The 22,077-nt window shown below is 41.3% G+C and overlaps 2 protein-coding genes across 2 annotated transcripts; both read right to left on the bottom strand.

The window, feature by feature from the left end:
- Positions 1-355: 355 nt before the first annotated feature.
- Positions 356-7,392, bottom strand: LOC129111024 (zinc transporter ZIP12-like). Its single transcript, XM_054623315.1, has 12 exons — positions 7,156-7,392; positions 6,286-6,606; positions 5,991-6,198; positions 5,598-5,749; positions 5,282-5,453; positions 4,319-4,491; positions 4,016-4,171; positions 3,741-3,818; positions 2,343-2,415; positions 2,062-2,220; positions 1,764-1,951; positions 356-484 (listed from the first exon to the last, which is right to left on the bottom strand). Exons 1-12 carry the CDS (start codon positions 7,390-7,392, stop codon positions 356-358), a joined length of 2,046 nt encoding a protein of 681 aa, XP_054479290.1.
- A 1,749-nt stretch (positions 7,393-9,141) lies between these two features.
- Positions 9,142-21,265, bottom strand: mrc1a (mannose receptor, C type 1a). The gene is made up of 30 exons (XM_054622588.1): positions 21,081-21,265; positions 20,591-20,992; positions 19,110-19,283; positions 18,442-18,597; positions 18,243-18,356; positions 17,949-18,089; positions 17,679-17,861; positions 16,923-17,080; positions 16,724-16,840; positions 16,520-16,635; positions 16,075-16,223; positions 15,270-15,469; positions 15,062-15,177; positions 14,828-14,906; positions 14,583-14,727; positions 14,417-14,455; positions 13,797-13,960; positions 13,565-13,629; positions 13,327-13,427; positions 13,094-13,233; positions 12,800-12,908; positions 12,519-12,691; positions 12,229-12,334; positions 11,832-12,064; positions 11,575-11,740; positions 11,326-11,478; positions 11,113-11,247; positions 10,011-10,169; positions 9,895-9,927; positions 9,142-9,805 (listed from the first exon to the last, which is right to left on the bottom strand). Exons 1-30 carry the CDS (start codon positions 21,148-21,150, stop codon positions 9,573-9,575), a joined length of 4,329 nt encoding a protein of 1,442 aa, XP_054478563.1. The 5' UTR covers positions 21,151-21,265; the 3' UTR covers positions 9,142-9,572.
- Positions 21,266-22,077: the final 812 nt, after the last annotated feature.

Raw genomic sequence — 22,077 nt, 5'->3', positions numbered from 1 at the left:
TAAGGAATTACTTTGATTTGATTGTCTTAGGCAACGTACATATTTGACAGAACAACAGAAATGCACAATTGTACCTGAATCTTCCAAATAAGGTAATTATTAAAGTTTAAACTATTTAGTGTCCAGTTACCTAACATACAAAAATAAATCATCAAGTATAAAAAAAAAAAGAGGATTCATACAGCTAACGTACGTTTACCATCCAGTGCTGAGACTACTACATCATGAAATACTCACTCGTTGACCAATAATGACTGGTTATAACATCCTGGTTTAACACACTAACACAAGTCAACATGTTTTGGGACTCAACCGTCAGTGAAGAGATTTACGTCACGACTCACGTATACAGCATTTAGAATTTGAGTTCATGTTCAAATAGTGCGAGGAGCAGAAGACAGGCCCAACCCATCAACAGACCGAGGTTCTGCAGGAGAAACAGGAGGAATGGTCTGTCTGTCTTCACTCGATTCATCTCTGGAAGCTGAAAGAAAGACGGAAATGAAGAGTAAAACTAAGTTAACAGTTTTTCGAAAGACATATTGGATATAAAGAGGAGTATTTCTTTAAAGAAAAGGCTGGAATTATTGTATATTTTTTGTTATTGTCAAAAATCCCATGCAAAGACCAAAAACAATGATGTGATAGTTTTCATAATAAAAAAAAACATCTCAAATAGACATTTTCTTTTAAGGGGACTTTTATGAGCTGCACATTAGTAAACATTTGATGCTCTAGTGCAGAGCATGCATACTTTCTAGATCATACCTTACTTGATGGTATGGTACCTCATTCTAACATTTGGACATGTTGGAGTAGCAGTAACTGGGCATTTCAACCATTTAGGTTTGTCTCCTCACTAGTTTTCAGGCACTCTCATTTGCAACACTTGATGCTGAGGTGTATGATTGACTCAGGTGGGAAACTGAAAAGTGTCCGGTGAAGTCTGACGGTCCAAGAAGGTTATTCTCTTCGTTATTCTATTTGTGTCTTTGTTCTATAAATTATATTTTCTCAAATTAGCTGAGTTACTCCACACTCTTTGCATGTGCCCCCTGCAGAAATACTCAAAATAAACTAAACTGCTCACGTTCATGGCGAAGGAACAAGATTTCCTGCTTTATATGAGACTGTACAGCATTTCATCTTTTGTCCAGTGTTGCACATATTTAGACAATGTCCAGCATTTCAATTGGCTCTAGTTTTCAAAAGTCAAACCACTGCAGGACAGACACTTTTCTGAAATCTGTCTTTTATCCAATGGCTGTGAAGAATACAGGGAAGGCTGTCAATCAAACTGCTGCACATGTGGGTCAAGTGCAAGTTAAACTGTTAGTGTCTTTGCTACGCTATAGCCAACAAGGGAAAATTGCAAGTCACCTCAAAGTCACAAGCCATGCAGATTTAAGTGGTTTAAGATGGAAACTACAAAGAACAGGAAATGCAGCTAAAACAAAGACCGGAAGAAAGTACTAATAACTGGGTGAAGCCAGTAACATGAAGCGATACGCTACATGTGGGTCTCACAAAGAGGGCAAAGCGCAGAGATATTACAAGCTAAGTAACATTATAGACTATATTCAGCATTGGTAACGTGCCCCACACAAACATACTCTTTGTCCAACATTAGGTTTGTTGGGATCAGAGGTATAAACTATATCAGGATCAATTAATTGTTGCTTTTTGTCTTTTAATGGGACTTGTTGACAATAGCTGAAATGTGGAGTAGCACCAGCCTTATTCCTTTAAAAAGGCTTCTTTACCATTTCAACCAGTGACAAATAGAGGAAAATCCCAGCAGTAACGGCGAAGATCCACCGCTGCACTTCCATCTCTGAGGAGACAAAAAGTCCGATGTAGAGACCCAGGAAGGCCGTCAGAGCGCTGAGGAAGTTCATCAGCATCGCAGTCTTCACTGAGAGTCCAGAGCTCAACAGCACTGCAAAGTCCCCTTTGAGACAGAAAGCAGAAAAAAAAAAATAGTCAGAGCAGATTGTTTCCTGTCCTCAAAAACAAAAAACAACAAAAGTGCTCCCAAAGTGAGTATCTGTGACCTCTCACCCATCTCGTGTGGGATCTCGTGGCACAGGATGGCCACGGTGGTCGCCATGCCGGTCTCGGCTGAAGAAGAGAAGGCCGCCCCGACGACCAGGCCATCGGCGAAGTTATGAAGGCTGTCTCCCACGATTACCATCACAGCCAGCAGAGGAACCCCCTGTCCTGGGAACACAAAAGGGAGTCTGTGTGTCGCCAAATCTCATCGGCAGACCGTGACAAATGCTCTAATTACAAAGTGCATCGCATTCATCGGTGCTGTGCAGCTTCATGTTGAAGGACCTTACTCTGATGTGAAGCACTCCTTGTGTCAACGTGTTCAGGAGATGCTTCTGCACACTCCAAGTCATCCACCGGTCCCTGCAGGATACGGATCATTATTTACAGCACTACTCTGTTTTAACCTTTCAGTTCACCAATTCAGGATATTTTGTATGGAACAAGGATGGTTGGAAAGTAGGTTTATTTCCATGTGAGTGACCCCGGTCTTTGTGTCCGAAATGTTCTAGTTTTCAAGTATGTATTCAATGCGGGCATGGAGAGCTTTCTGAATGATTCAATACTTCTCATTCTCCAACATCCTACGTGCCCTGTTCCTTCACTCCCCTCCCACACTGCTCTTCATTGCCTGTTATATAAAAGCAGCAAAGGACAATTGATTTAAGTGAATTTCAGTCAGTGTTTTAAATTTTGAACATGGATTCAATGGATTCCTTTTATCCTTGATGCACAGTATGTGTGTTTTACGATATATTGAGCCATTGTTTTATGTTGTTTATATGTGCAGACTAAAAATTGTGCTGTGATTGAAAGGTTGTTCTCCTATCGACTGTGTCCTCTAGCTCATCTCTATTGTTTATAACTTGTGCATTAGTGCTTTCTTGATGCTTGGCTGGAGGAGTAGTGTGGGAGAGAATGAAAATATATTGACTTTAATAACTCGACAGTGGTAGAACAGAGTAAACACAATATTTAACCATTGTGTTAAGGTAGCTGTGCCACAGCTGCTTCTTGTATTTTGGGAGAGAAGGATAGTTTTGTTGCACAAATTAGGGATTTGTCTTAAAGCTTTAAACTGCAATTGAAAATTTGTGATTTTATTATTTTAAAAGGACGTATTATATAAACATATATGCCAGCTACAGTAAGTGATCTGCAAGTGACATGCCCCCACCAACCAACCTATGTTAGTTATAGAATCCAGGCTCAAAATGTTTGAAATTTTACAAAAACAAGTATAAAAGCAGGCAGAGAATTTGACACAAGAGTTAAATGGGTGAAACATCCTTCTCCTGCCATTCCAAGAACCTACTGAACCTACTGAAAAAAAAAATAGACCGGTGCTCTGTCTAAACTTGTGTTATTCTGTGCTTGCCATTTTGAGAACAGAAATGGAAGTGTACTAGAACAAGTATCTAAATTGGGACACAGCGCAGGCTTAATCATCTACAATTGCAGGAAGACTTGTATGAGAAAATAACTGTAACAATATGTAACGACTTATATCTTTATATCTCTGTTCTAGACACTTGGGGAGGCACTGTTCTTAATATCTTGCTGTTTAAGTTCCAGTAACTGCCTTGTCATGTTCCCTGCATCTCCTCTAACAAGCACATAACAGGGATGATGACGGGAATCAGGTTGTCCTGCCAAGAACAATGTTTCTGGGTAGCGATGAGACTCACCAGCTGTATGGTGGAGATGGACTTGCCCCTCTGTGACTGGCCGTTGCAGTTGAGCTCTAAGGGAAGGTCACTATGACCCTGCAGACAAAAGAAAGTCACAAGACCACTGCTACTCAACAATCAGCTCTGCACAGATTTGCTTGTTCATGGAAAACTAAATGTTCTACCTCTGGCTAGATAAAGCAAATCAGCTCCTTCTCCTTGACACCAGCTTTTGAGTTTGAGAAAGATTCTTTGATTAAATTGGTAAGGGGCTGCAAAAACAAAACGCTTACATGAACATGAGAAGGCATGAAAAAGGAAAAGATTCTTTCAATGAGGAAAAAGCCGTAGATCCCTCCGATCATGCCCAGAATCCTCCACAGATACTCTTTATCTTCTGTAAAGTGTTCGTCACCATGACTGTGAGTGTAGTCGTGGAGGCCAAGGATCTCCAAAGGAGACAGAGAGGAAAACAATTAGACAAATACTCAAAACAATTAGACAAATACTCCACAGTAAACAGACAGTTTCTCTATCCATGTATGGAGCTTGACTCACAGTTACAGAGGGTGATGCAGTGGCTCTGTGTCCTATACCTGTGGTATGAGATGCAGGAGAGCGTCCCCTGAGAGGGTTCCCACCGCCAGGCCCACAAACAGCTGCAGGATGAGCGTGTACGTTTCCTGGCAGGAGTTGAAGAAGATCAGGCAGATACCGAGCATGGAGCCCACCGTGATGAGCAGGACGGCCGCCGTGCTGTAGCCGTACTCTGCAGGGAGCAGAGACACAGTTTGTCTCTGTCCAGATATTAAGATTATAAAGTCTGGCTGATCATATCGCAACATAAAATAAAGGAAAACACCAACCTGAAGATTAGTATTACAAGGAAAATATTTATCTTATATGGGAGGACCCTTCACTTATCCACTAAGTTTAATTATGTATTTCTTTTTTGTCCTTTATAATAATAAACCAAAGGACATAACTTGCTTTTCATATACAAAAGTTTATGTTGGCCACTAACTCATAGAGTACAATTAATTACTGATTTCTTGCATGTGTTACCTGTATGTGGCTTTTTTCCTAGAATTATGGTAGACTTACTTTTTTTAGTACATTTATGACCTTAAACAAAAATAGTAATGGAAAAAGTCATCTTCAATTCAGTAAAAAAAAAAAAAATGTCACAAAGCAATAACTGCTTGATTTAGTTGCAAATGAAATATGAATATCTTCCCTAGAAGAAACATTCAATCAGTTGCAGGTGTGCATCTGTGATTGAGTGTGCATCTCTGTGTCCGTCCCCTGTTAATCTCACATTCTGCTGCATCAAACTGCATAACATTTTAGGTGCCCAGTTTTGGCTGCATGCTTCAGGACCTCTGGTTGTTGCGGTGACTCACACTTTCTTAAAAATCCTTTTATTGCATGTTTTATACTGCCACTGACTGACTCCTCACTCACTACTCTTAACTGGCCCACGACCTGTTTTGATAACACAGCCGAGTGCATCTCCAACATTCCCCTTTATTAGTGACTGATGAGGCAAAATGTCTTACTCTCAAGAGCAGTGGGCGGAGATCCTCTTCTTTTCTGCTCTGTAGACTCGCAGGCATTGCCTAGCAACTGCTGAATGATTGCAGGGCACATTTGTCTGAAGTGCTCCTTGGAAATTGGCAAATGAGGATTCAGAGCAAAAATATCCAACAGCTGATTGGCTGAATAACAGACCTGATTAGGTTCAAAGGAAGAGACAGATTAGTGGATGAGTAGGAGGCTCTTTAAATCAACCCTCGCAGTAAATGCATACAGGTTACAGCAATTCTATCATGCTTCTTGTGATTCTCTGTGCAGGAAATCAAACATTTGCCTCACCTGAGCCCAGTCCCGGCTTATTCCACCAGTTTCTTGGTTGCAACCATCCGACGGGGGCCCAACCCCTTTCTGTGAACTCTGCCTCTTCCTGTTGTGAGAGTGTGACGCTGCTTCACGTCCAACTCCCAGCTGATGAAGCAGATCCTCTAAATCTAAGCAAAGACATCACTGCATCATGATACTGTATACCAGGCGAGATTCAAATAATTCTGTGCCTTTGTGGGACAAAATGCTACTTTATGCAGATGAGACTGAATAATAAAGCTCTCAAAACTAACAGTAACACAGATAACGGATCATTAATGGTTGCATCAATTATTAAAGTTCAATACAGCGCTGATATTTTGGTCAGTTTAAATGTGCATAGCAAGCATACTGTACTCTTGAACTTACCTATCTTCTGCAGGTCACTTGTGCAATTTAGGGATTGAAAGATGTAGTCGGTAAAGAAAGCAGGAGACGGGAGGTTCCTCCGTCTGAAGCAATGGCCTTGCAGGATATGGCTGATGATGGACGCAGCCAGTTTGGGCACAGAGGATACATCAGCACCTGGATTTTCTTGTGCGTTAACATCGTCAAGGAGGTGAGCGGCATCAATACACTGTGGAATCAAAGGTTACATTTTTCATCATATACAGAAATGCACCTGTCTGAGAAAGGATAGATCTTTCAGATAAAAATTCCTTACCTGCAAATCAGATGAGGCGTCTTGATTGGAGGAGTCGTAGTGCAGGTTAATGAGCTGCAGAATACTTTCTGTTTCTCTGGATGACAGGTAGAGGTTGTCCTCAGCTGGGTGCAGATTGGTGAGGGCCAATAGGTAGAACTGATAGTTCCCAAGTGAGGTAGAGGAGGACGAGGAAAGGGACGCGGCATTTGAAACGCACAGGTCCTGAAGGTTAATGATGTAGTACAGAAGAACTGTGGAGATCCTCTGGTAGTCTTCCTCAGTGAGGTAAGCCTTCCCATCATCCTCTAGCACAGAGAGAACTACGTCTGGTGTTAAACACTGCAACAAGAACAGGAAGAAAGAAGGAGAGAGAGTCGAAAAAGGTCATGTGAGTATTGTTTGAGATGGAGTCTGCTTGAGTCGGCCTACTCTCTTTGCATGCACTGTACTCTACTTCCCAGATAAATGGTAGCTTTGTGGTGCTGTTTGTGCCCAATTAGACCCACACACAAAAATACAGCAGGCTAAGAGAGGGGGCAAAGCACCATTATTTGTCTGAGAGAGAGCAGACTATTCAGCAAGAAATTACAAAAGGTAGAACATTTCTCTCTCTTTATTTTGAAATCTAACTTTCAAGGCTGCACATGCACATAATCCTATCATAAGTGCCTCTAACTCCAGTTTATTATGTCAAACTGAGGGATGTCTAAAGCCACTCAGCATGAATGCCCCCATAGAGGTGGAGGACTTAAACCTCCACATTCACTCACATTCCAGCCATAACAAGCAAGTTTCTAGTACCAGCAGGAAGGAGTGGGATGAAAACATAATAAGTACTGAGCATATGGATGTAAAAGTTGTTGTACATTAACAATAAAACAGACGTACCTTGTTACAGACATCCTGAGAGGTGCCAGTCCGCTCTGCACAGTGCACCTCCTGGAGGAGCTTGGTGATCAGGATACCGCTGTGGTTCTTTTGTAGCCGTGGCCCGTCGTTGGTACCAAGAGGCAGATCCAAGGCCCTGAGAGCCTCCTGCAGGTACCCCGGCTCCTGGCCTCTCACCTCCCGCTGACAAAGCAGCAGCAGCAGCAGCAAAGTGGGAGCGCTGCTCCTGAAGTGCATGTTCCTACCAGGGCAGTCCGACTCCCTCAAGCTCCAAGGACCGGCTCAGAGCTTGAGACAAGAAGGAGATGATGCACACAAACAAGTGGCTTGAGAGAGAAATTTGAATCAAGGTGAACGAGAGGAGAGAGCTGAAAGCTTCCAGAAAAGCTGTGAGAGGCGTAAATAATAATAGTAGGCCCGCCTGATCTGCTGGAGGACTTGATGTGCTCCCTTCAGCTGGACCAGCCCCTTATAGTGCCCATCGGTCAGCCAAAGAATGGGCCCCTCAGTCCACAACAAAGGGATTAGTGCAGGGAAGTGAGAGAGCTCAGGGGCAGGGAGTAAGGGGGCATGGAGGGGGAGAAAACATTAGTATTTAGGATGCCTAGGGAGCAGGGAGAAGCTATTATTAACACGACAGTAACGACATGGAGATCCACATCTGTCCTCCACAGAGATCACCGTTAATGCTGCAACTGTGAAATTCTGAATGTTTTAAACTGTAAATACTGAACCAGTTTCCGTTTTTATTAGCATAATAGTTCAAGAATAAAACTGGAGCATTTGTGTGTGAGCCCCCCCACCCATGCATACACACACAGGTGATTCAAATTTAAAAAGGTTTTTTTATTGGCATGGAAGTTTAAAGAACAATGTTGGAAAAAAATCTGAATACAAACATAACATCGGTCCAAATATTTGGGCAATACACATAACAGTAGTAAGAACATTAACATGAGTTTTTTTTTATTCTGCATGATCTCTGAGTCATCTAAGATCAAAACATGCAGAGCAAAACATGCAGAGCAAAACATGCAGAGCTTTCTCGCAAAACATCCTCCCACGCTGTGCACCCTGCAGGTCACACCGACCGAGCGATGAGAGGACTGAAGCTGCAGTGATACCTGAGGTGGAATAGACTGAAAACGCTTACCAGATGAACCGTTTCTCCCCTCTGCTCCTCTCTGCTGCTGCAACTAGGTTTGCTTTCCTCCTCCGACGGGATAAACAGAAGATCCAGAGCTTGTTTGGGGAGAATTCTTGCGCATTGGTGCTGCAAATAAAACCCTCTTATGAGAAGTAAGAGTTGAGTAATCTCCTGAGGATTAGCTGCGACTGCCTCAGAGGGCTGCGGTTTCCATGGAGAATGCTGCCTCATTTTCAACATTAGGTGATGGGGGTGGCCAGCTGCTGGTAGGGGGGAACGAATGGCTGATGCCAGACAGAGCGAAACATAGAACATTTTAAATTGAGCATGAATAATTTATAATTTAAACAAAAATCACTTAAAAAGGAAGATCTTTTTTTCTATGTACAAAATTTCCTTTACACAAACCATACATTATTTGGCCTTTGTTTACACTTTAAATTAGCTTTTACATTTGGTTTACATTTAATAATCTGGTCACACGACTCACTTTTATCAAGAGGGGTTATCTAAATAATCGGAATTCATGCTGGTATGTACCTTTATCAGCAGTAAGAAGGCACAAAACCATAGCAAAATACAAACAAGGAAACCTTATTCTTGTACAGTTTGCAACCAAAAGTGAATGACTTATAGCTGCAAATATTGCACAAGGGATCTTGTGTGTGAGAAAAGCAACACTAATACTCTGATTCTATCACATGGGTATGAGGTTCTCCAAACAACAACTCACTATTAGTCACAGCTCTCTTCAAATCGTGGTTGACATTTGTTTGCCTGTTTTTGGTCTATCAGAAGAAAGAAGTACCAAAAAAGACGAAACATCAGTTTTGTTTTTTAATTTGTTTTATTGAGCATCTATTTAGAAGTTGTAAGGCATAAATAGACTGATGAGCAGCCCACAGAGAATAATAACAAGAAACCCAATTGAGAAAAATCTGATAATTGTATTAATAAAACATCTTCACCTTTTCACAATCCTAACTGTCTTCAAATGCTCTTGATTATCTTGATTGGTAAAAGTAAAAAATAAACTGTACACATTTAACAAATCACATAATCATGTAATATCTGTTAAGGACCGTTCACTTATATCATCTTGTCCCTAGTTCGCTAAGTGCAATGCCAGTGCTTGAATGAATTATTATATAATAATTATGAATCATTATCCTTGACCCAGTCGTCTTTAAATGGAAAGAAATCCAAAATTAAGTAGGAAACCATAATCATTCATTCTCATAGTGCTGATTAACACTGAGCTCATGTCGTCCTATGCTTGTTCATTCTGCTCTATGTTGGCCACCAGACCCTTGGTGTCTACAAGGCCTCGGATGGGGTTGTTGAAGTATAACTTGTTGTCAAAGGTGCTTTCTCCCAGGACCAGGGTGGGTATCCGTTTACGGAAGAGGAGGAAGGCACCGAGTCCGATTATGGCGATTACAACCAGCACTACAGCAACAGTGATGCCAGCAGACCCATGAGAAGGTTCTTTAACAACGTGGGCTGGGGAGGAAACATATTTTAAAGTATTGACAGTAACATTACAGATGTTTGAAGCATTATAATAAAAATATGATGGTCAAACAACTTACCAACAGATGGTGGCTTTTCTGTAGGTGTAATAACTGAAAAAAGAGGATAAATGCTCAATGTAAGTGACTGATGGGTCTAATTAAAACTATTGTACATAACAGCTGATTAAATTTACCTTTGGCTGTTTTGCAGATGTAAGACCTGTATCTGTTGCAGCTTTGTGTGTCCCACTGTCCAGTTTCAGAGTTGATTACCACACATGAATCGGACTTTGGCATCCCTGCTTTCCAATTGACGTAGTCCACAACACTTTTATCGATCCACATCCACTCACCTGAAACAGGGAAGCTCGTTACTTTAATCAGACGCAGTAAACTTCAGCTCATGTGCCTCTTGTCACATGAGCATACAATTTTCCAACAATATTCATTCGGCTGTATAACAGAAATGAGTTTTAACCCATTTGCTTGGTTGCTACTGTACAGTATTTCCTAACCCCAAAAAAACATGCTTGAAAAAAATAACAGATGTCCTTCCTCAATGTGTCATTGTGAATGAGCTAAATTAATAAATGTACTATCAGTCATTTATTTTGTCCATATTTGTTCCATGTATAGGTCCCTCATTTGTCTTGTCTAGCCATACAGCAACCTCTCGTTCAGAAAAATGAAGGCAACACGAAAGTGCCTTAAACTTGCATTCTTTCTAATGGCCAGCAGGGGCGACTCCTCTGGTTGCAAAAAGAAGTGTGATTGTATAGAAACTATGAGAAAATGACCCTACTTTCCCCTGGATTTGTTACCTCAGTAAACATTGTTAATATGAGTTTATGGTCTCAATCGCTAGTTTCAAGTCTTCGATACAGTATGGTGTTCGTTTGGTAATTATGGCCCATATGAAGTAAAATATACATAAAGCAGGGTATGCTTTCGAGCGTGGCTTCTTTGTGATTGACAGGTCGATATCACAGAGTTGTCTGGTCTGGGGGTTGTTAATTGTAAACTTTTTGGTCGCATAAAAATGTGTTATTCAGCCTTCCGTTGTAGTTAGCGCCGACATCTTGTGTAACTTGTGGTTGCAAAAAAACAAGATGGCGACAGCCAAAGTGACGAACTTGAGGCTTCAAATCGGTAGTCCAAAAACTAATGGGTGAAGTCCCGTTAACTTCCTCCCCTTCTTATATACAGTTAATGAGTTTAGTGTACTGTGTTGTTTGAATTTGGGATAGTGCTTAACATCTTTACATGTTGGAAAAGGGAATTGCAAGACAGGCTGACCTTCATGAGTCTTGTAGAGCCCTATCCAGAAGGACCTGACCCCCTCCTGCTGGAGATCCCCGTCCTTCAGGAGCTCCAGGTTCTGTTGTATGAACAGTCCCTCCTGAGGGTCCTCAATACTCACCAGAGAGGCACCTGATGAACAATAGCACACTGTCACAATGCATACACATACAAATTGTATCTTATTAGTGAAAATTCTTCTTAACATACCTATTTTTAGACATTCAACTGAGGCATGGGCCCAGTTGTCCGACATCCAGTTCATGAAGGTATAACAATGGCCTCTGAAAGGTATCCAGGCTTTTCTTTTCTTTGTTTCAGGACAGTTGCCGGGGAGTTGTGGGGGCTCAATGGGTGCTATGACTGGAAAAGGGAGAGGACAATACTTTGCTAGCCATGCTTAGTGTTTGGTAATGTACAGTACATAGTGCAGGTGAACTAACAGAGGGATTGTCAGACCTGGTGACTTCTTGCAAAGGGAATAGTAGTTGTTGGTACACGGTGCAGTCTTCCATGTTTTGTCCACATCCATATACACACAGGCATAGTTGTTTTTAGGCTCATTTGTGCCCCATTTGGTATAAAACAGCAGCCAGTTATCGACCCACTTGAAACGCCCACCAGTCTGTGAAAAAAACCCAACTTGAATTTAAGTTGAAACAGAGCCAAAAGGTCTCAGTTTGAAATCCTAACAATAAGAGGTAGAGCCTTTTTACCTCATTGCTGTTGAGGCCAATCCACACGGGCTCATTGTGCTTGGAAATCTGCAAGGTGACGTATGCATGGGTGATGGGATCCGTGATACTGGCCAGATCTGCATCGTCTGCCTGGCACTGCCTCCTCGCCTCGTCCCATTTCATCTTCAGAGTCACCAGTTTGTAGGAGTCATTACCAAGTTTGTAGAAAGCCTTTGGTAACACAGTTGTGGCCGGGACTACAATCTGAGAATCTTTGAAAACAAGAACAATCATGAAAAAAAAAAAACATCAAGCTGAAACCGAAATGTTATATTGATGTTGTCCCCAGTTCCCATTTACACAGTTACACAATGTTCAATAATAAACTATATCACTGTAACTCATGATGATGTGGCTGTGCTAACATGTTACTCACCAATGGTTCTTTTGCAGATGAAGCCATGTTTTGTATGACAGTCTTCCACCTTCCATAATCCTGTCAGTTTGGCTTTGCTTCCCACCATGATTACACAGTCAAAAGTCTGTCAGGCAGAAGAAAAAATGTACATCACATTTTAAATGTGTGAAGTCAGGATATACAAGGTTCTTTTTCATTCTTTTTTCACATTTCTTTGCAGCTAATCTGCAAGAATATTACCATCACATTGTTGCGATAGACAGTTGGGTAGATAAAGTTTTGAATACAGGAGCTTAAGTTAAAATAACCTCATCAATAAATGACGCATGTCGATCAGGCATTTGTGTTGGATGCCCTTTTGCCCAGTTGGTGTATGAAATGGCTTTGCCGTCCGTCCACACAAAGTGCATCTCCCAGTTGATGTCGTTCATGCCGATCCAGAAGTCGCTGTTGTATCTCAGCATCTGCATTGTCAGGAATGCTTAAAGGAAGACACAATAAATCTTTAACTCCCTTAAAATGGTGGTTCAATAACGTCCCTGCACAATGAAATGTAAATTTGGCAGACAAACACAAAGAAAACGCTCACCTTGCTCTCTCTCCTTGGTGATAGAAACCAGATTTCCTCCCTGGTTTGTGCAGTACTTCCTGGCATCCTGCCAGTTCTTATTGTCATCCCCCACAACTATTTTGTAGCACTGTGTAAACAAGATTTGCACTTTGTGTTAGAATAATAAGCAAAGGGACAGTAGGTTACCAGTATGAAATACATTTAAAGAGTTTAAATCGAATCCTAAAGTAGGAGGAAACCTTTGTCTTGACCATACAGAGTGTCAGCGTTGTATGGGAGTAATCTGTGTCGTTTGCAGTTATATATCATTACCTTTCCTTGGAAAGCGAGCCACTCTGGTGCACATCCTCCCTTAGGAATAGTGGTTGGGGCCATTGTTGCATTGATAAAATTACTGGTTCTTTTGCAAATGGAAGGTAGCTCAATACCACAGTTAATGTCATTCCAGTACCCTATATGTGCAGAGAATGAATAAAAAAAATAAGAAAATTCATTATTAGGTGGGACAAGCTTTTATTTGTGTAAAATAAAAGTGTTAGACTCACCCATGCTCCTGTATAAGGTCACACAGTTTTCATCATTATTAGCAAAGTTGGGCTCATTCTGTTCCCATGCAGTGTATGTGATAGGGCTGCCATCCACCCAGCTGAAAATGGAGAGAAGACAGACCAAGACGTCCCTCAATAAAAATCAACATCTGTGTTTGTGTTGTGTATAACATTTCAGGGAAGTACCCAGCACACCGACAGTTGTAGTTTGCCTAAAAAATGTAGTGTGACTTACCTGAATGATCTATCCAAATTCACTGTCATGCCGATGAAGTACTGTCCTTCTTTGCCCTTTAATATCTGTTGGAACATCATGGTGAGAGAAACATTACATTTAAGTTAAATCAAAAATAATCTTTACACAGAAGGTTTTCAGTTCCTTTGGATCGTTGGATCCGTTTTTTGAGAATATATAAAATATCTTGTCATTTTTGTTGTTTTGGAAGAAAGTATCGAGATTTTCTTGCCCGTTTCCAGAGGAACTTCCTCTCACTCTCCCCTGTGATGACCACGAGATCACCAAAGCTCTTTTTGCAGACAGCTCTAGCAGATTCCATGTCGAGTTTGTCATTGTTGATGAAATAATGTGTGTCATTGTATATAAGCCAGCCATCTTCGGTGGTGTTGTACACTGTAAAGATGAACATAACTGTTATCAAATGTATTACAGATACAGTATCAGATGGAAAACAAAATAGCACAGCCATGCTAGCAGTTCTGTGAGACGCAGCGGTGCTTTGTGCTAAATGCTAATGCTAATACAAAGTCTAATGTTTATTATGTTCACCAACATTTTCTAATTAGCACTAAAGACAAAGTACAGCTGAGGCTGATGAAAATATCATTAGCTTTGCAAGTATTTAGTCATAAAGTAATGTATAAGACACATTTTTAAATATTCTACTAAACGCCAAAAAAGAGATCCCCGTCATCAAAAGGCTTTATCCTTACGATTAATGATTGAACAAATTCTAATAGCCATTTGCTTAGTCGTTGAAATATTTTAGTCTTGACCCAAAAAATAAAAAATAAAATCAAGGAAGTGAAGCGGGGGATGTTTCTGAGAGAAGCCACCTCTGAAATGTACCTGCTTCAACTGTGACGGGCTCAGGTTTGGGAATCACACCTGAAAGTACAAGAACCATGAAGTCTTAACGATGGGCAGAGCACTACTCAAACATCACATAACTTTTCTTTAAAAACAAATGTCTCCGCGTAAACTGCAGCTCCATGACGAGACCGGTCGGTGTTACCTTTGCTTATCTGGCAAATCCAGTTATTGTAGCCCTCACAGTGCATATCGTTCCAGTGCCGTCCGTAGTATAGCTGGACTTCCGCACAGTGTTCTTGGTCATTGTGGTTGTTTGGTTCCCCGAAGCCCCAATTCTCAAAGCCGAACTAGGTCACACAGTTTTGGGGGAAATACACAAAATTAGGGCCAGGGTTGAGAGTTACAGTGACTGAAGCCTTTTGTGACAACATTAAAGGTGGTACATACAGGTGACCCATCGGTCCATTCAAAACCTGTATTGGTACCAAGTCTGAGGCCGATCCAGGCTGGATCAGAGGAATGAAACCTTTTTGACAGAAGACAAAAACAGAACTGATTATTTGAATGGTTATAGTAGTATAATACAAATTCTGACGTACACATTTATTCAATATATATATATATATATATATATATTATATAATATATATATATATATATATATTTATTAAGGTAACATACGGAGCGTTGTACAGGTCCTGCATACTGTGGATGCTCAACAGGTCTCCACCAATGGCCTTGCAGAAGTCCCGCGCTTCATCCCAACTCTTCTTCTTTGCCTTTGTTTTTTTGTAAAGCTTTTTAATGAGTGAAAAAGAAAGACGTGTTGAGTTTTGTGTTCTTAAAGATCACACCAGTTTTCACAGATAAGTTCAGTTTGTCCTCCTACTTTGTAGCAGATGCTCCTCTTGGCAGCGGGGGTCCACCCGGACTCACAGCTCAAGGTCGGGGTGGTGGGTGGGACCGTTGTCACATGCACGCCCTCTGCGGGTTTCTTACAGATGTACTTCTCCTTGTTGCTGCAGCTGACGACATCCCATAATCCAGCGACGACCCCGGTTGTCATGGCGACGCATCCCTGATTTCTGTCTTTTATTACACAAAGACAAATATCGATAAAAGTGAGCTCAAAAGTGTGAAGATTACAATCAATTTTTACAATCAAGGAAGAAGTTATGGAGTAAATAATGAATGTGGATGAAGATATACAACAATAAGTGACTTAAGAGTGTAGAGCAAATATTCTGTAGGCTGTATGTAAGTACAGAGGATTTGAGCTCAGCATGCTAGCATTTACTAATTGGCAATAAACAAAAACTCAGTTTTGATGGTATTTAGTCATAAACCAAAGTATTTGAGAAATTCGTCAACTAATGATTAAAGATTAAGGAACCACCAAAGTTATTACAATTCGTCCTAAGGGGAAAATAAATGTATGTTCAAAATTTCATGGCAATCAATCCAATTGTTGATTCAGTCTGAACCAAAAATGACCTGACCGACCGACCGACCGACCGACCGACCGAAATTGCTCCTCCTTTAGCATAGTTCAAAATAAAACCTGTAAAAGATTACATTAACCAAACATAGTGCCTTATAACTCTTCCCGTCCAATCAAAATGTAATTTAAAGATAAACAGTACATACATCCTGCTGCATCAGACTCATTAAAATGGTTAGGAGGTGTGCTGTACCTGGCATGCCCACATTGAAATGAGTGAACGTGACTTTTCTTCTGGTGGTCCACTTGAAAATGTTAATGTTGTCGGTGTTGGATAAACCCGTCCAGAAATACTTCTCTGGCCTCAAACCCACCAAACTGACCAAGAAGGCATTCTCATATCTGCATAAAAACATATGAAAGAAGAAAGGTGAGCAATGAAATATTTTTTAAATAAAGCCTGAGATTTTAGGATTAAGTGGAAACTATGCTTCACTTTTAGCAAAGCAGAATTTCTCATTTAAAACACAGACAAACTATTTCTAGCTTTAAAATATATTTCAAATTGAACTTCTTGTTTCAAGACTTAAGTTCATCAAAGTCAATGAAATACTTTAAAAACAGGTGTGTCAGATCATTTTTATGAGTACAATATGGGACAAAGTTTTCATGAATGCGAGATAAATAAGAAAATGTACCTATCAGCCACCTCCACCACGTGACTACCAGCGTGTGAGCATGCCTGCTTCGCCTCCTCAAAGGTTTTTGTCTCAGATCCAATGTTGTAACAATAAGAATCAAATCTGATCGAGCCCTTGAGATGATAAAAAAACACAGTGAGACTAAATCTGATAAACACTTTGTTGTATAATCATTATGTGGAATGAAATGACATCACTCACAAGCTTGCAGCCCGGGTTGGCTTCCTCCTGGGGGCCTCCAGCTGGTCTAATGGAGGCCTTCTTCTTACAGATGTATCCATAGGTCTTCTCACACATGTGGTCGGCCCACTTCCCGTCCTGTTTGGGCAACATTCAGCAGGATAAGAAACAGCACCTCTCATGTTATCGCTCCGCCCATCACCTTTTGCATTTTTGTTACCTTTCCTCTGATGACAACACAGTCTTCCTGGAGGTTGGTGGAATGAGACGGTTCGTCAGTCTGCCACTGGGTGAAGGTAACGTGGGAGTGATCGGACCACTCAAACAGCATCTGGTTCTTCTGATCATTCAAGCCAATCCAGAGCAAATCTGTCGGCACTGACGGGTTTAAATGGAGATGTTAACGTGGTACCAATTCTGACATTTGATTTCTTCTGTATTCAGTGTTTTTGTTCTTTAGATTAACAGCTCTACATTTTGGGGAATGCAATTATTTGATTTCTTGCAGAGATTTCTGTGTGCTAAATATGAAGTCTAGCCAATTAGCTTAGCTTAGCTTAGCACAAAGACTGTGAAACAGAGGGAAACAGCTAGCTTGGCTCTGTCAACAGGTAACAAAATCCACCTATCAGCACCCCTAAAGTTCACAAACCAACAAAGTCAATTTCATCAGTTTAATGGCTACAAAATCTGAAGAGTAAAAGCCCCGTGCTGGGTTTTACTGGTGGTGTTCTGCTGCACTATTTCCTGTCCCGGAGCAGTGACTTCTTGGACTTATGATTGAACAAACAAGATATCAAGTGTTACTTAATAAGCTTTAGAGGTGCTTGTAGGTGTTTTTTTGCTATCTTTGGACTGACACAAGCTAGCAGTTTTCCCCAAACGTTTCCAGAAGCATTACTTTTAGAATACTGTTGGTGATTGTCGTAATAAAGAACAAATCACTGGGGAAAAAACAGACTTATTGCACACTTACAGTATCCAGACTGAGAGATGATGAAACTCTGCTCCTCTATATTGTGAATGCTGGCCAAATCTCCTCCATCTTTGTGACATGCAGACAAAGCATCACTCCACATCAGTTTGTTCCTCTGCAGGTAGTAACAGTTTCCTGCATAGGGAACCCAGTGACTCGGGCAGAAGCTGGGCTGGTTTATGTCTGTGGAGAGAGACCGAAAGAGGTGAGAACACATTTGGACTCACTCTAATAATAAGCCAGATAAGTTGGACATTTTATTATTTTTACATGGTGGTGGCGGCAGACTGGTAGAATTTCCTTTGCGACAAATGTAACCAAGTTTCTTGGTGCAGGCGCTGCTCTCCCATTTGGAGGCTTTTGCAGCATTTAGGGTTGCACAGGTGAGTCCAGGTTCTGACGAGGGATGACCTATCGGAAAACATTGACCCATGTATTTAATGTTAAAATTCAGAATTGCACTGACAATATGTAATCATTTAAGAAGCTTACTGTCGTTTTCATGAATCTGGTAAATTCAGACAATAAGGTCCTTCTCCTGTCACAGCACATGTCCTCACTCACCTGGAGCCCAGTTTAAATATCTGAACGGGTTTCCGTTGCTCCACTGCCATCCACTCTCAGAATCCAAGCTGTTCAGTCCAATCCACAGAGATGTTCCATAAGTATCCGTCAACCCTTAGTAAACCCAAACATTATAAAGCAAATGTTTGATAGGTAAATGATATGACGTTGTAGTACGAGTAATTGATTGACTTTGTACCTGAAATGTATGACTGCTCATGTAGCTCCACGATGCTGAGGAGGTCGGCTCCCTGCTGCTGGCAGCTCTTCCTGGCCTGATACCAGGTCAACACTGAATGTGCGTTCCTCTGGTACTGAACACCTGTGACCGGGTCAGTGTCCCAACCTGAGGAGGCTGCATTATGGTCGAGAAACAAAAGATCAAACTCAGATCAAAACAATTTACTTCATGAAGTAAAAGCAGCGTTACCTGTTGGCCTGAATGGATTTTAGGACAATGAATATGTCTGAAAACTGAAAAAAGTAGATGATTGAGAAACATCTTCTGCACCTCTGTCTAGGACTGTGCTGTGTTTTAAAAAAATAATAATAGTAAAAGTAAGCTTGTTTTCTGCCCCTTTGCTTTCCTAGTTTTAGAGCTGCAGCAGGAGAATGATGGGCCTGAAAGAAGAGGAAAACAAGGACAGTGCTGTGTTGACAACTCCTGAGAGGAAGTGTCAGTGTTGTTCTGCTGGTGGGAGAGGAGGGGGGTCAGAAACCAGACCTGTCAGCATTGACCTCCTCAACGATAGCACTTAATAATAGACCAACAAGATACTTCTGCATGGTTCGATTAACAGAATTCTTCATTAAATGTTTGCAACAAAATATCTCTGATTGGTGTTGATTGTCATAGATGTTTCTTACCTTCGGTGGGACAAAAGCCCCATTTCTTCACTTTGTCGTAATCTTTCTCTGTTGCGCACCACAGCTGTCCATCCGAGCGACCTTCCTTTGTGCATTCAGCATACCACTTCTCCTCAAACTTAAATGGGAACAGACAGGGGCCTCCGAAGGCATTGCCCCCTATCGTGAAACTCTCTGAGGAGACAGATCGTGAAGTTGGAGATAATACATAATTTGATAAGCCAGATAACATAGGCAAAGCCTGCAAATCAGCAGCAAACCTTCTCGCCCAACTGCTTGGTTTGGCGAGAAGGTTTGCTGCCCATCAAAAACCTCTGGAGTTAAAGCTCCAGAGGTTTTTGATGTGATTGAGGTTCAGGGCTCTGTAACGGCCACTCAAGTTCTTCCACAAAAATCTAAGAGAACAGCCTCTTTATGGACCTTGCTTTATGCACAAGGGTGATGACATGTTAAAAAAAGGGCCCCCTTCAAACTGCTGCCACAAATTTGGAAGCACACTTTCATCTACCTTTGTATACACTACCATTGTATACAGAGTAGATGAGGTGCAGCATATACAGACGGGGTAGTTCTCATACTTTTGGATTTGTGCAAATGGCTAGTGTTCCATTTACACTGCAGCTCTTGACGTAGACTCTCTGCTGTAGGTAGATTTGTTAGATTGCTCTCAATTACATACAAGACTAGTTTTAGTTCAGTTACAGATGGGTTCAAGTCCGACAGTCAGACTGCAGATTTGAAGGGATCTTGTTTCCACCCAATGACGTCCTAAGGAGTCTGTCATCTTAAACATGTTTGATATTTGCAACACTGACTGATTGTGGCATTCTGGACAATTCTGAATATGCTTATGTGCTTGAATCCTTTTTAAAAGATTATTCAGCCATAAGCACTCTCCTCAGTTTTAGCACCCCCATGTTTCGTGGTTTAAGGATGTTTCAATTATTTCAAGTATGCATTTTAACATACTGCATCTTCTGGCAGATAACTACATTCAGACTTAGAAGAATAGAGTGTAAGAGTTTCCTCAGCTAAGCGAAATAAGCATCAGGACCACAACCTGCTCTTTTTGTAAATTGGGGTTTGATCTGATTATTTGGTCTTTTTTGAGAAGAATAAAATCGATTACAAGTCAACCGGAATTGAAGATGAATTGACTTTGATTTGAATTTAACAGAAAAAGTTGTCAAATAGAGTTCTTATTGAGTCCATCACTTAAACAAACAAGTCTTTACATGTAGTTTACAGCCATGGGTTACTTGGTCTACATGGTAAAAAAATCCCAATTCACTGAATGTAATATTGCTTGTAAAAAATGTATTTTTGTCAACAATCTCCAGCATGGGAAGATTCTGCACAAAAAAACACTTCAGCAGGACTTTCTGAAACACCCTTCCATCATTTATCAATGTAAAACTCTTTAGTTTACACTATTGGGGCTTTATCTTTATTAAAATTGATATTGTCCCCACAATTCCTACCTTGAAAACCCTTTGAACAAAGGTCACCCCGGGTGCCAAATATCCTCCAGCGACTCCAGAGCCCTGACCCTTTGTAGATCATTATGTTCCTCTCATTGCGGTTGCCCCAGTTCATGTGCAGGTCCTGGTTTTTCAGGCCAAAGAGGGTCTCGTTCTTGCATTGCCAATGTTGGAGTTCACTGCTCTCGTCGCATTCAAAGAGGACAACCTTCACCCAGTCGGTAATCTCCGTGGCCCCCAGACAGAGCTTGAGGGACAGACTGAGGACGCGAGATTCGGAGGCCCAACGAAACTGCTGATTTTTGGCGTGAGGATCACAGGTGGCCACCGTCATGGACGTGGCGCTCTCCACCTTTATGCACTTGTTGTGGTTCTCATTGAAGATCAGGAAGGAGCCAGTGTCTGGAGCAGAACGCACAAATGTAATTATAATCTGATCACTCTCATACATTTTTACTCACAATAGTCAAAATGCGTCAGCGGTACGTACCTATGTCTGCGGTGATGCAGAGGACTTGCAGGAGACAGAGGACCACGGCAACATTTGAACAGGGTAACATTATCCTGAATGTGTAGTTTGCACTCAGTGGTGGATGTGATAGTAGGAGAGTTTTCCAGTCATGAGAGAAGCGGTCTGGTGTGCGCTAAAGGTGTGTGACATGGAGCAACAATGACACAGAGACACAGTGCTTTCCCCCCCTAATCACACTGATGGGTATCCTGTCACATGGGCAGCTAAGGTTGCTCAAACGACAGCAATTTCCATGAGCTTCCACAGAGGTTTTTTTGGCAGAGATAAGGAAGGCAGGAACTGGGAATTAAGCAATCACATCTCACTATCTAACGGCTGAAAATCACCTCTGTTACTTCAAGAGAACTCATAGTTAACAGGGTGGGACAGTATTTCTATTTTTAATAAATCAAAGGCAAAAGAGACACCGGCTGATGAATTTTGGAAATTATTTATCCAAGCAGGCTCTCAATATATTGCCTTTATCTGAGATTTTTTTTATCTATCATAAATAGCCTTTCAGTCTGTGCTAAATATGTGCCGGAGAGCAGATGTCATTCAGCAACACTGGCTTTGAAGAAGTTTCAGAAGAAGCTGGAAGATTCACGAATGTGATGGTTACATGTTTACTGAGCCAGAGCAAATGAGGATTAAATGAGGTTTGCAGCACTTTGCTGATGTGAGGGGTTTTTGTGGGATAGTAGCCCCCAGGGGGTCCGGGGGGGCTTCGGGTGAGGAGTGCAGTGATGATACAAGTCAGTAGAAAGAGAGGACAGGAGGAAATCCTGCTTCCTATTGGGGGAAGTGAGTGGAGATCTGACCACTTCAGCCTAAAACTGTCTGCAGAGATGCCCAGTAATGGAGCAGACAAATACCTGTCAAATACCTGTTAATTACCTGTCCTTTGTATGAGCATAAAGAAGTTGTGCAGTATATTCCAATGAACTGCAACTTAATAACAATGTAAAAGTTTTCC

This window comes from Anoplopoma fimbria, chromosome 21, assembly GCF_027596085.1.
Source record: "Anoplopoma fimbria isolate UVic2021 breed Golden Eagle Sablefish chromosome 21, Afim_UVic_2022, whole genome shotgun sequence".
Lineage (NCBI taxonomy): Eukaryota > Metazoa > Chordata > Actinopteri > Perciformes > Anoplopomatidae > Anoplopoma > Anoplopoma fimbria.
Note: the sequence above shows the minus strand (reverse complement) of the source record. Positions and strands in the feature narration are given on the sequence as shown.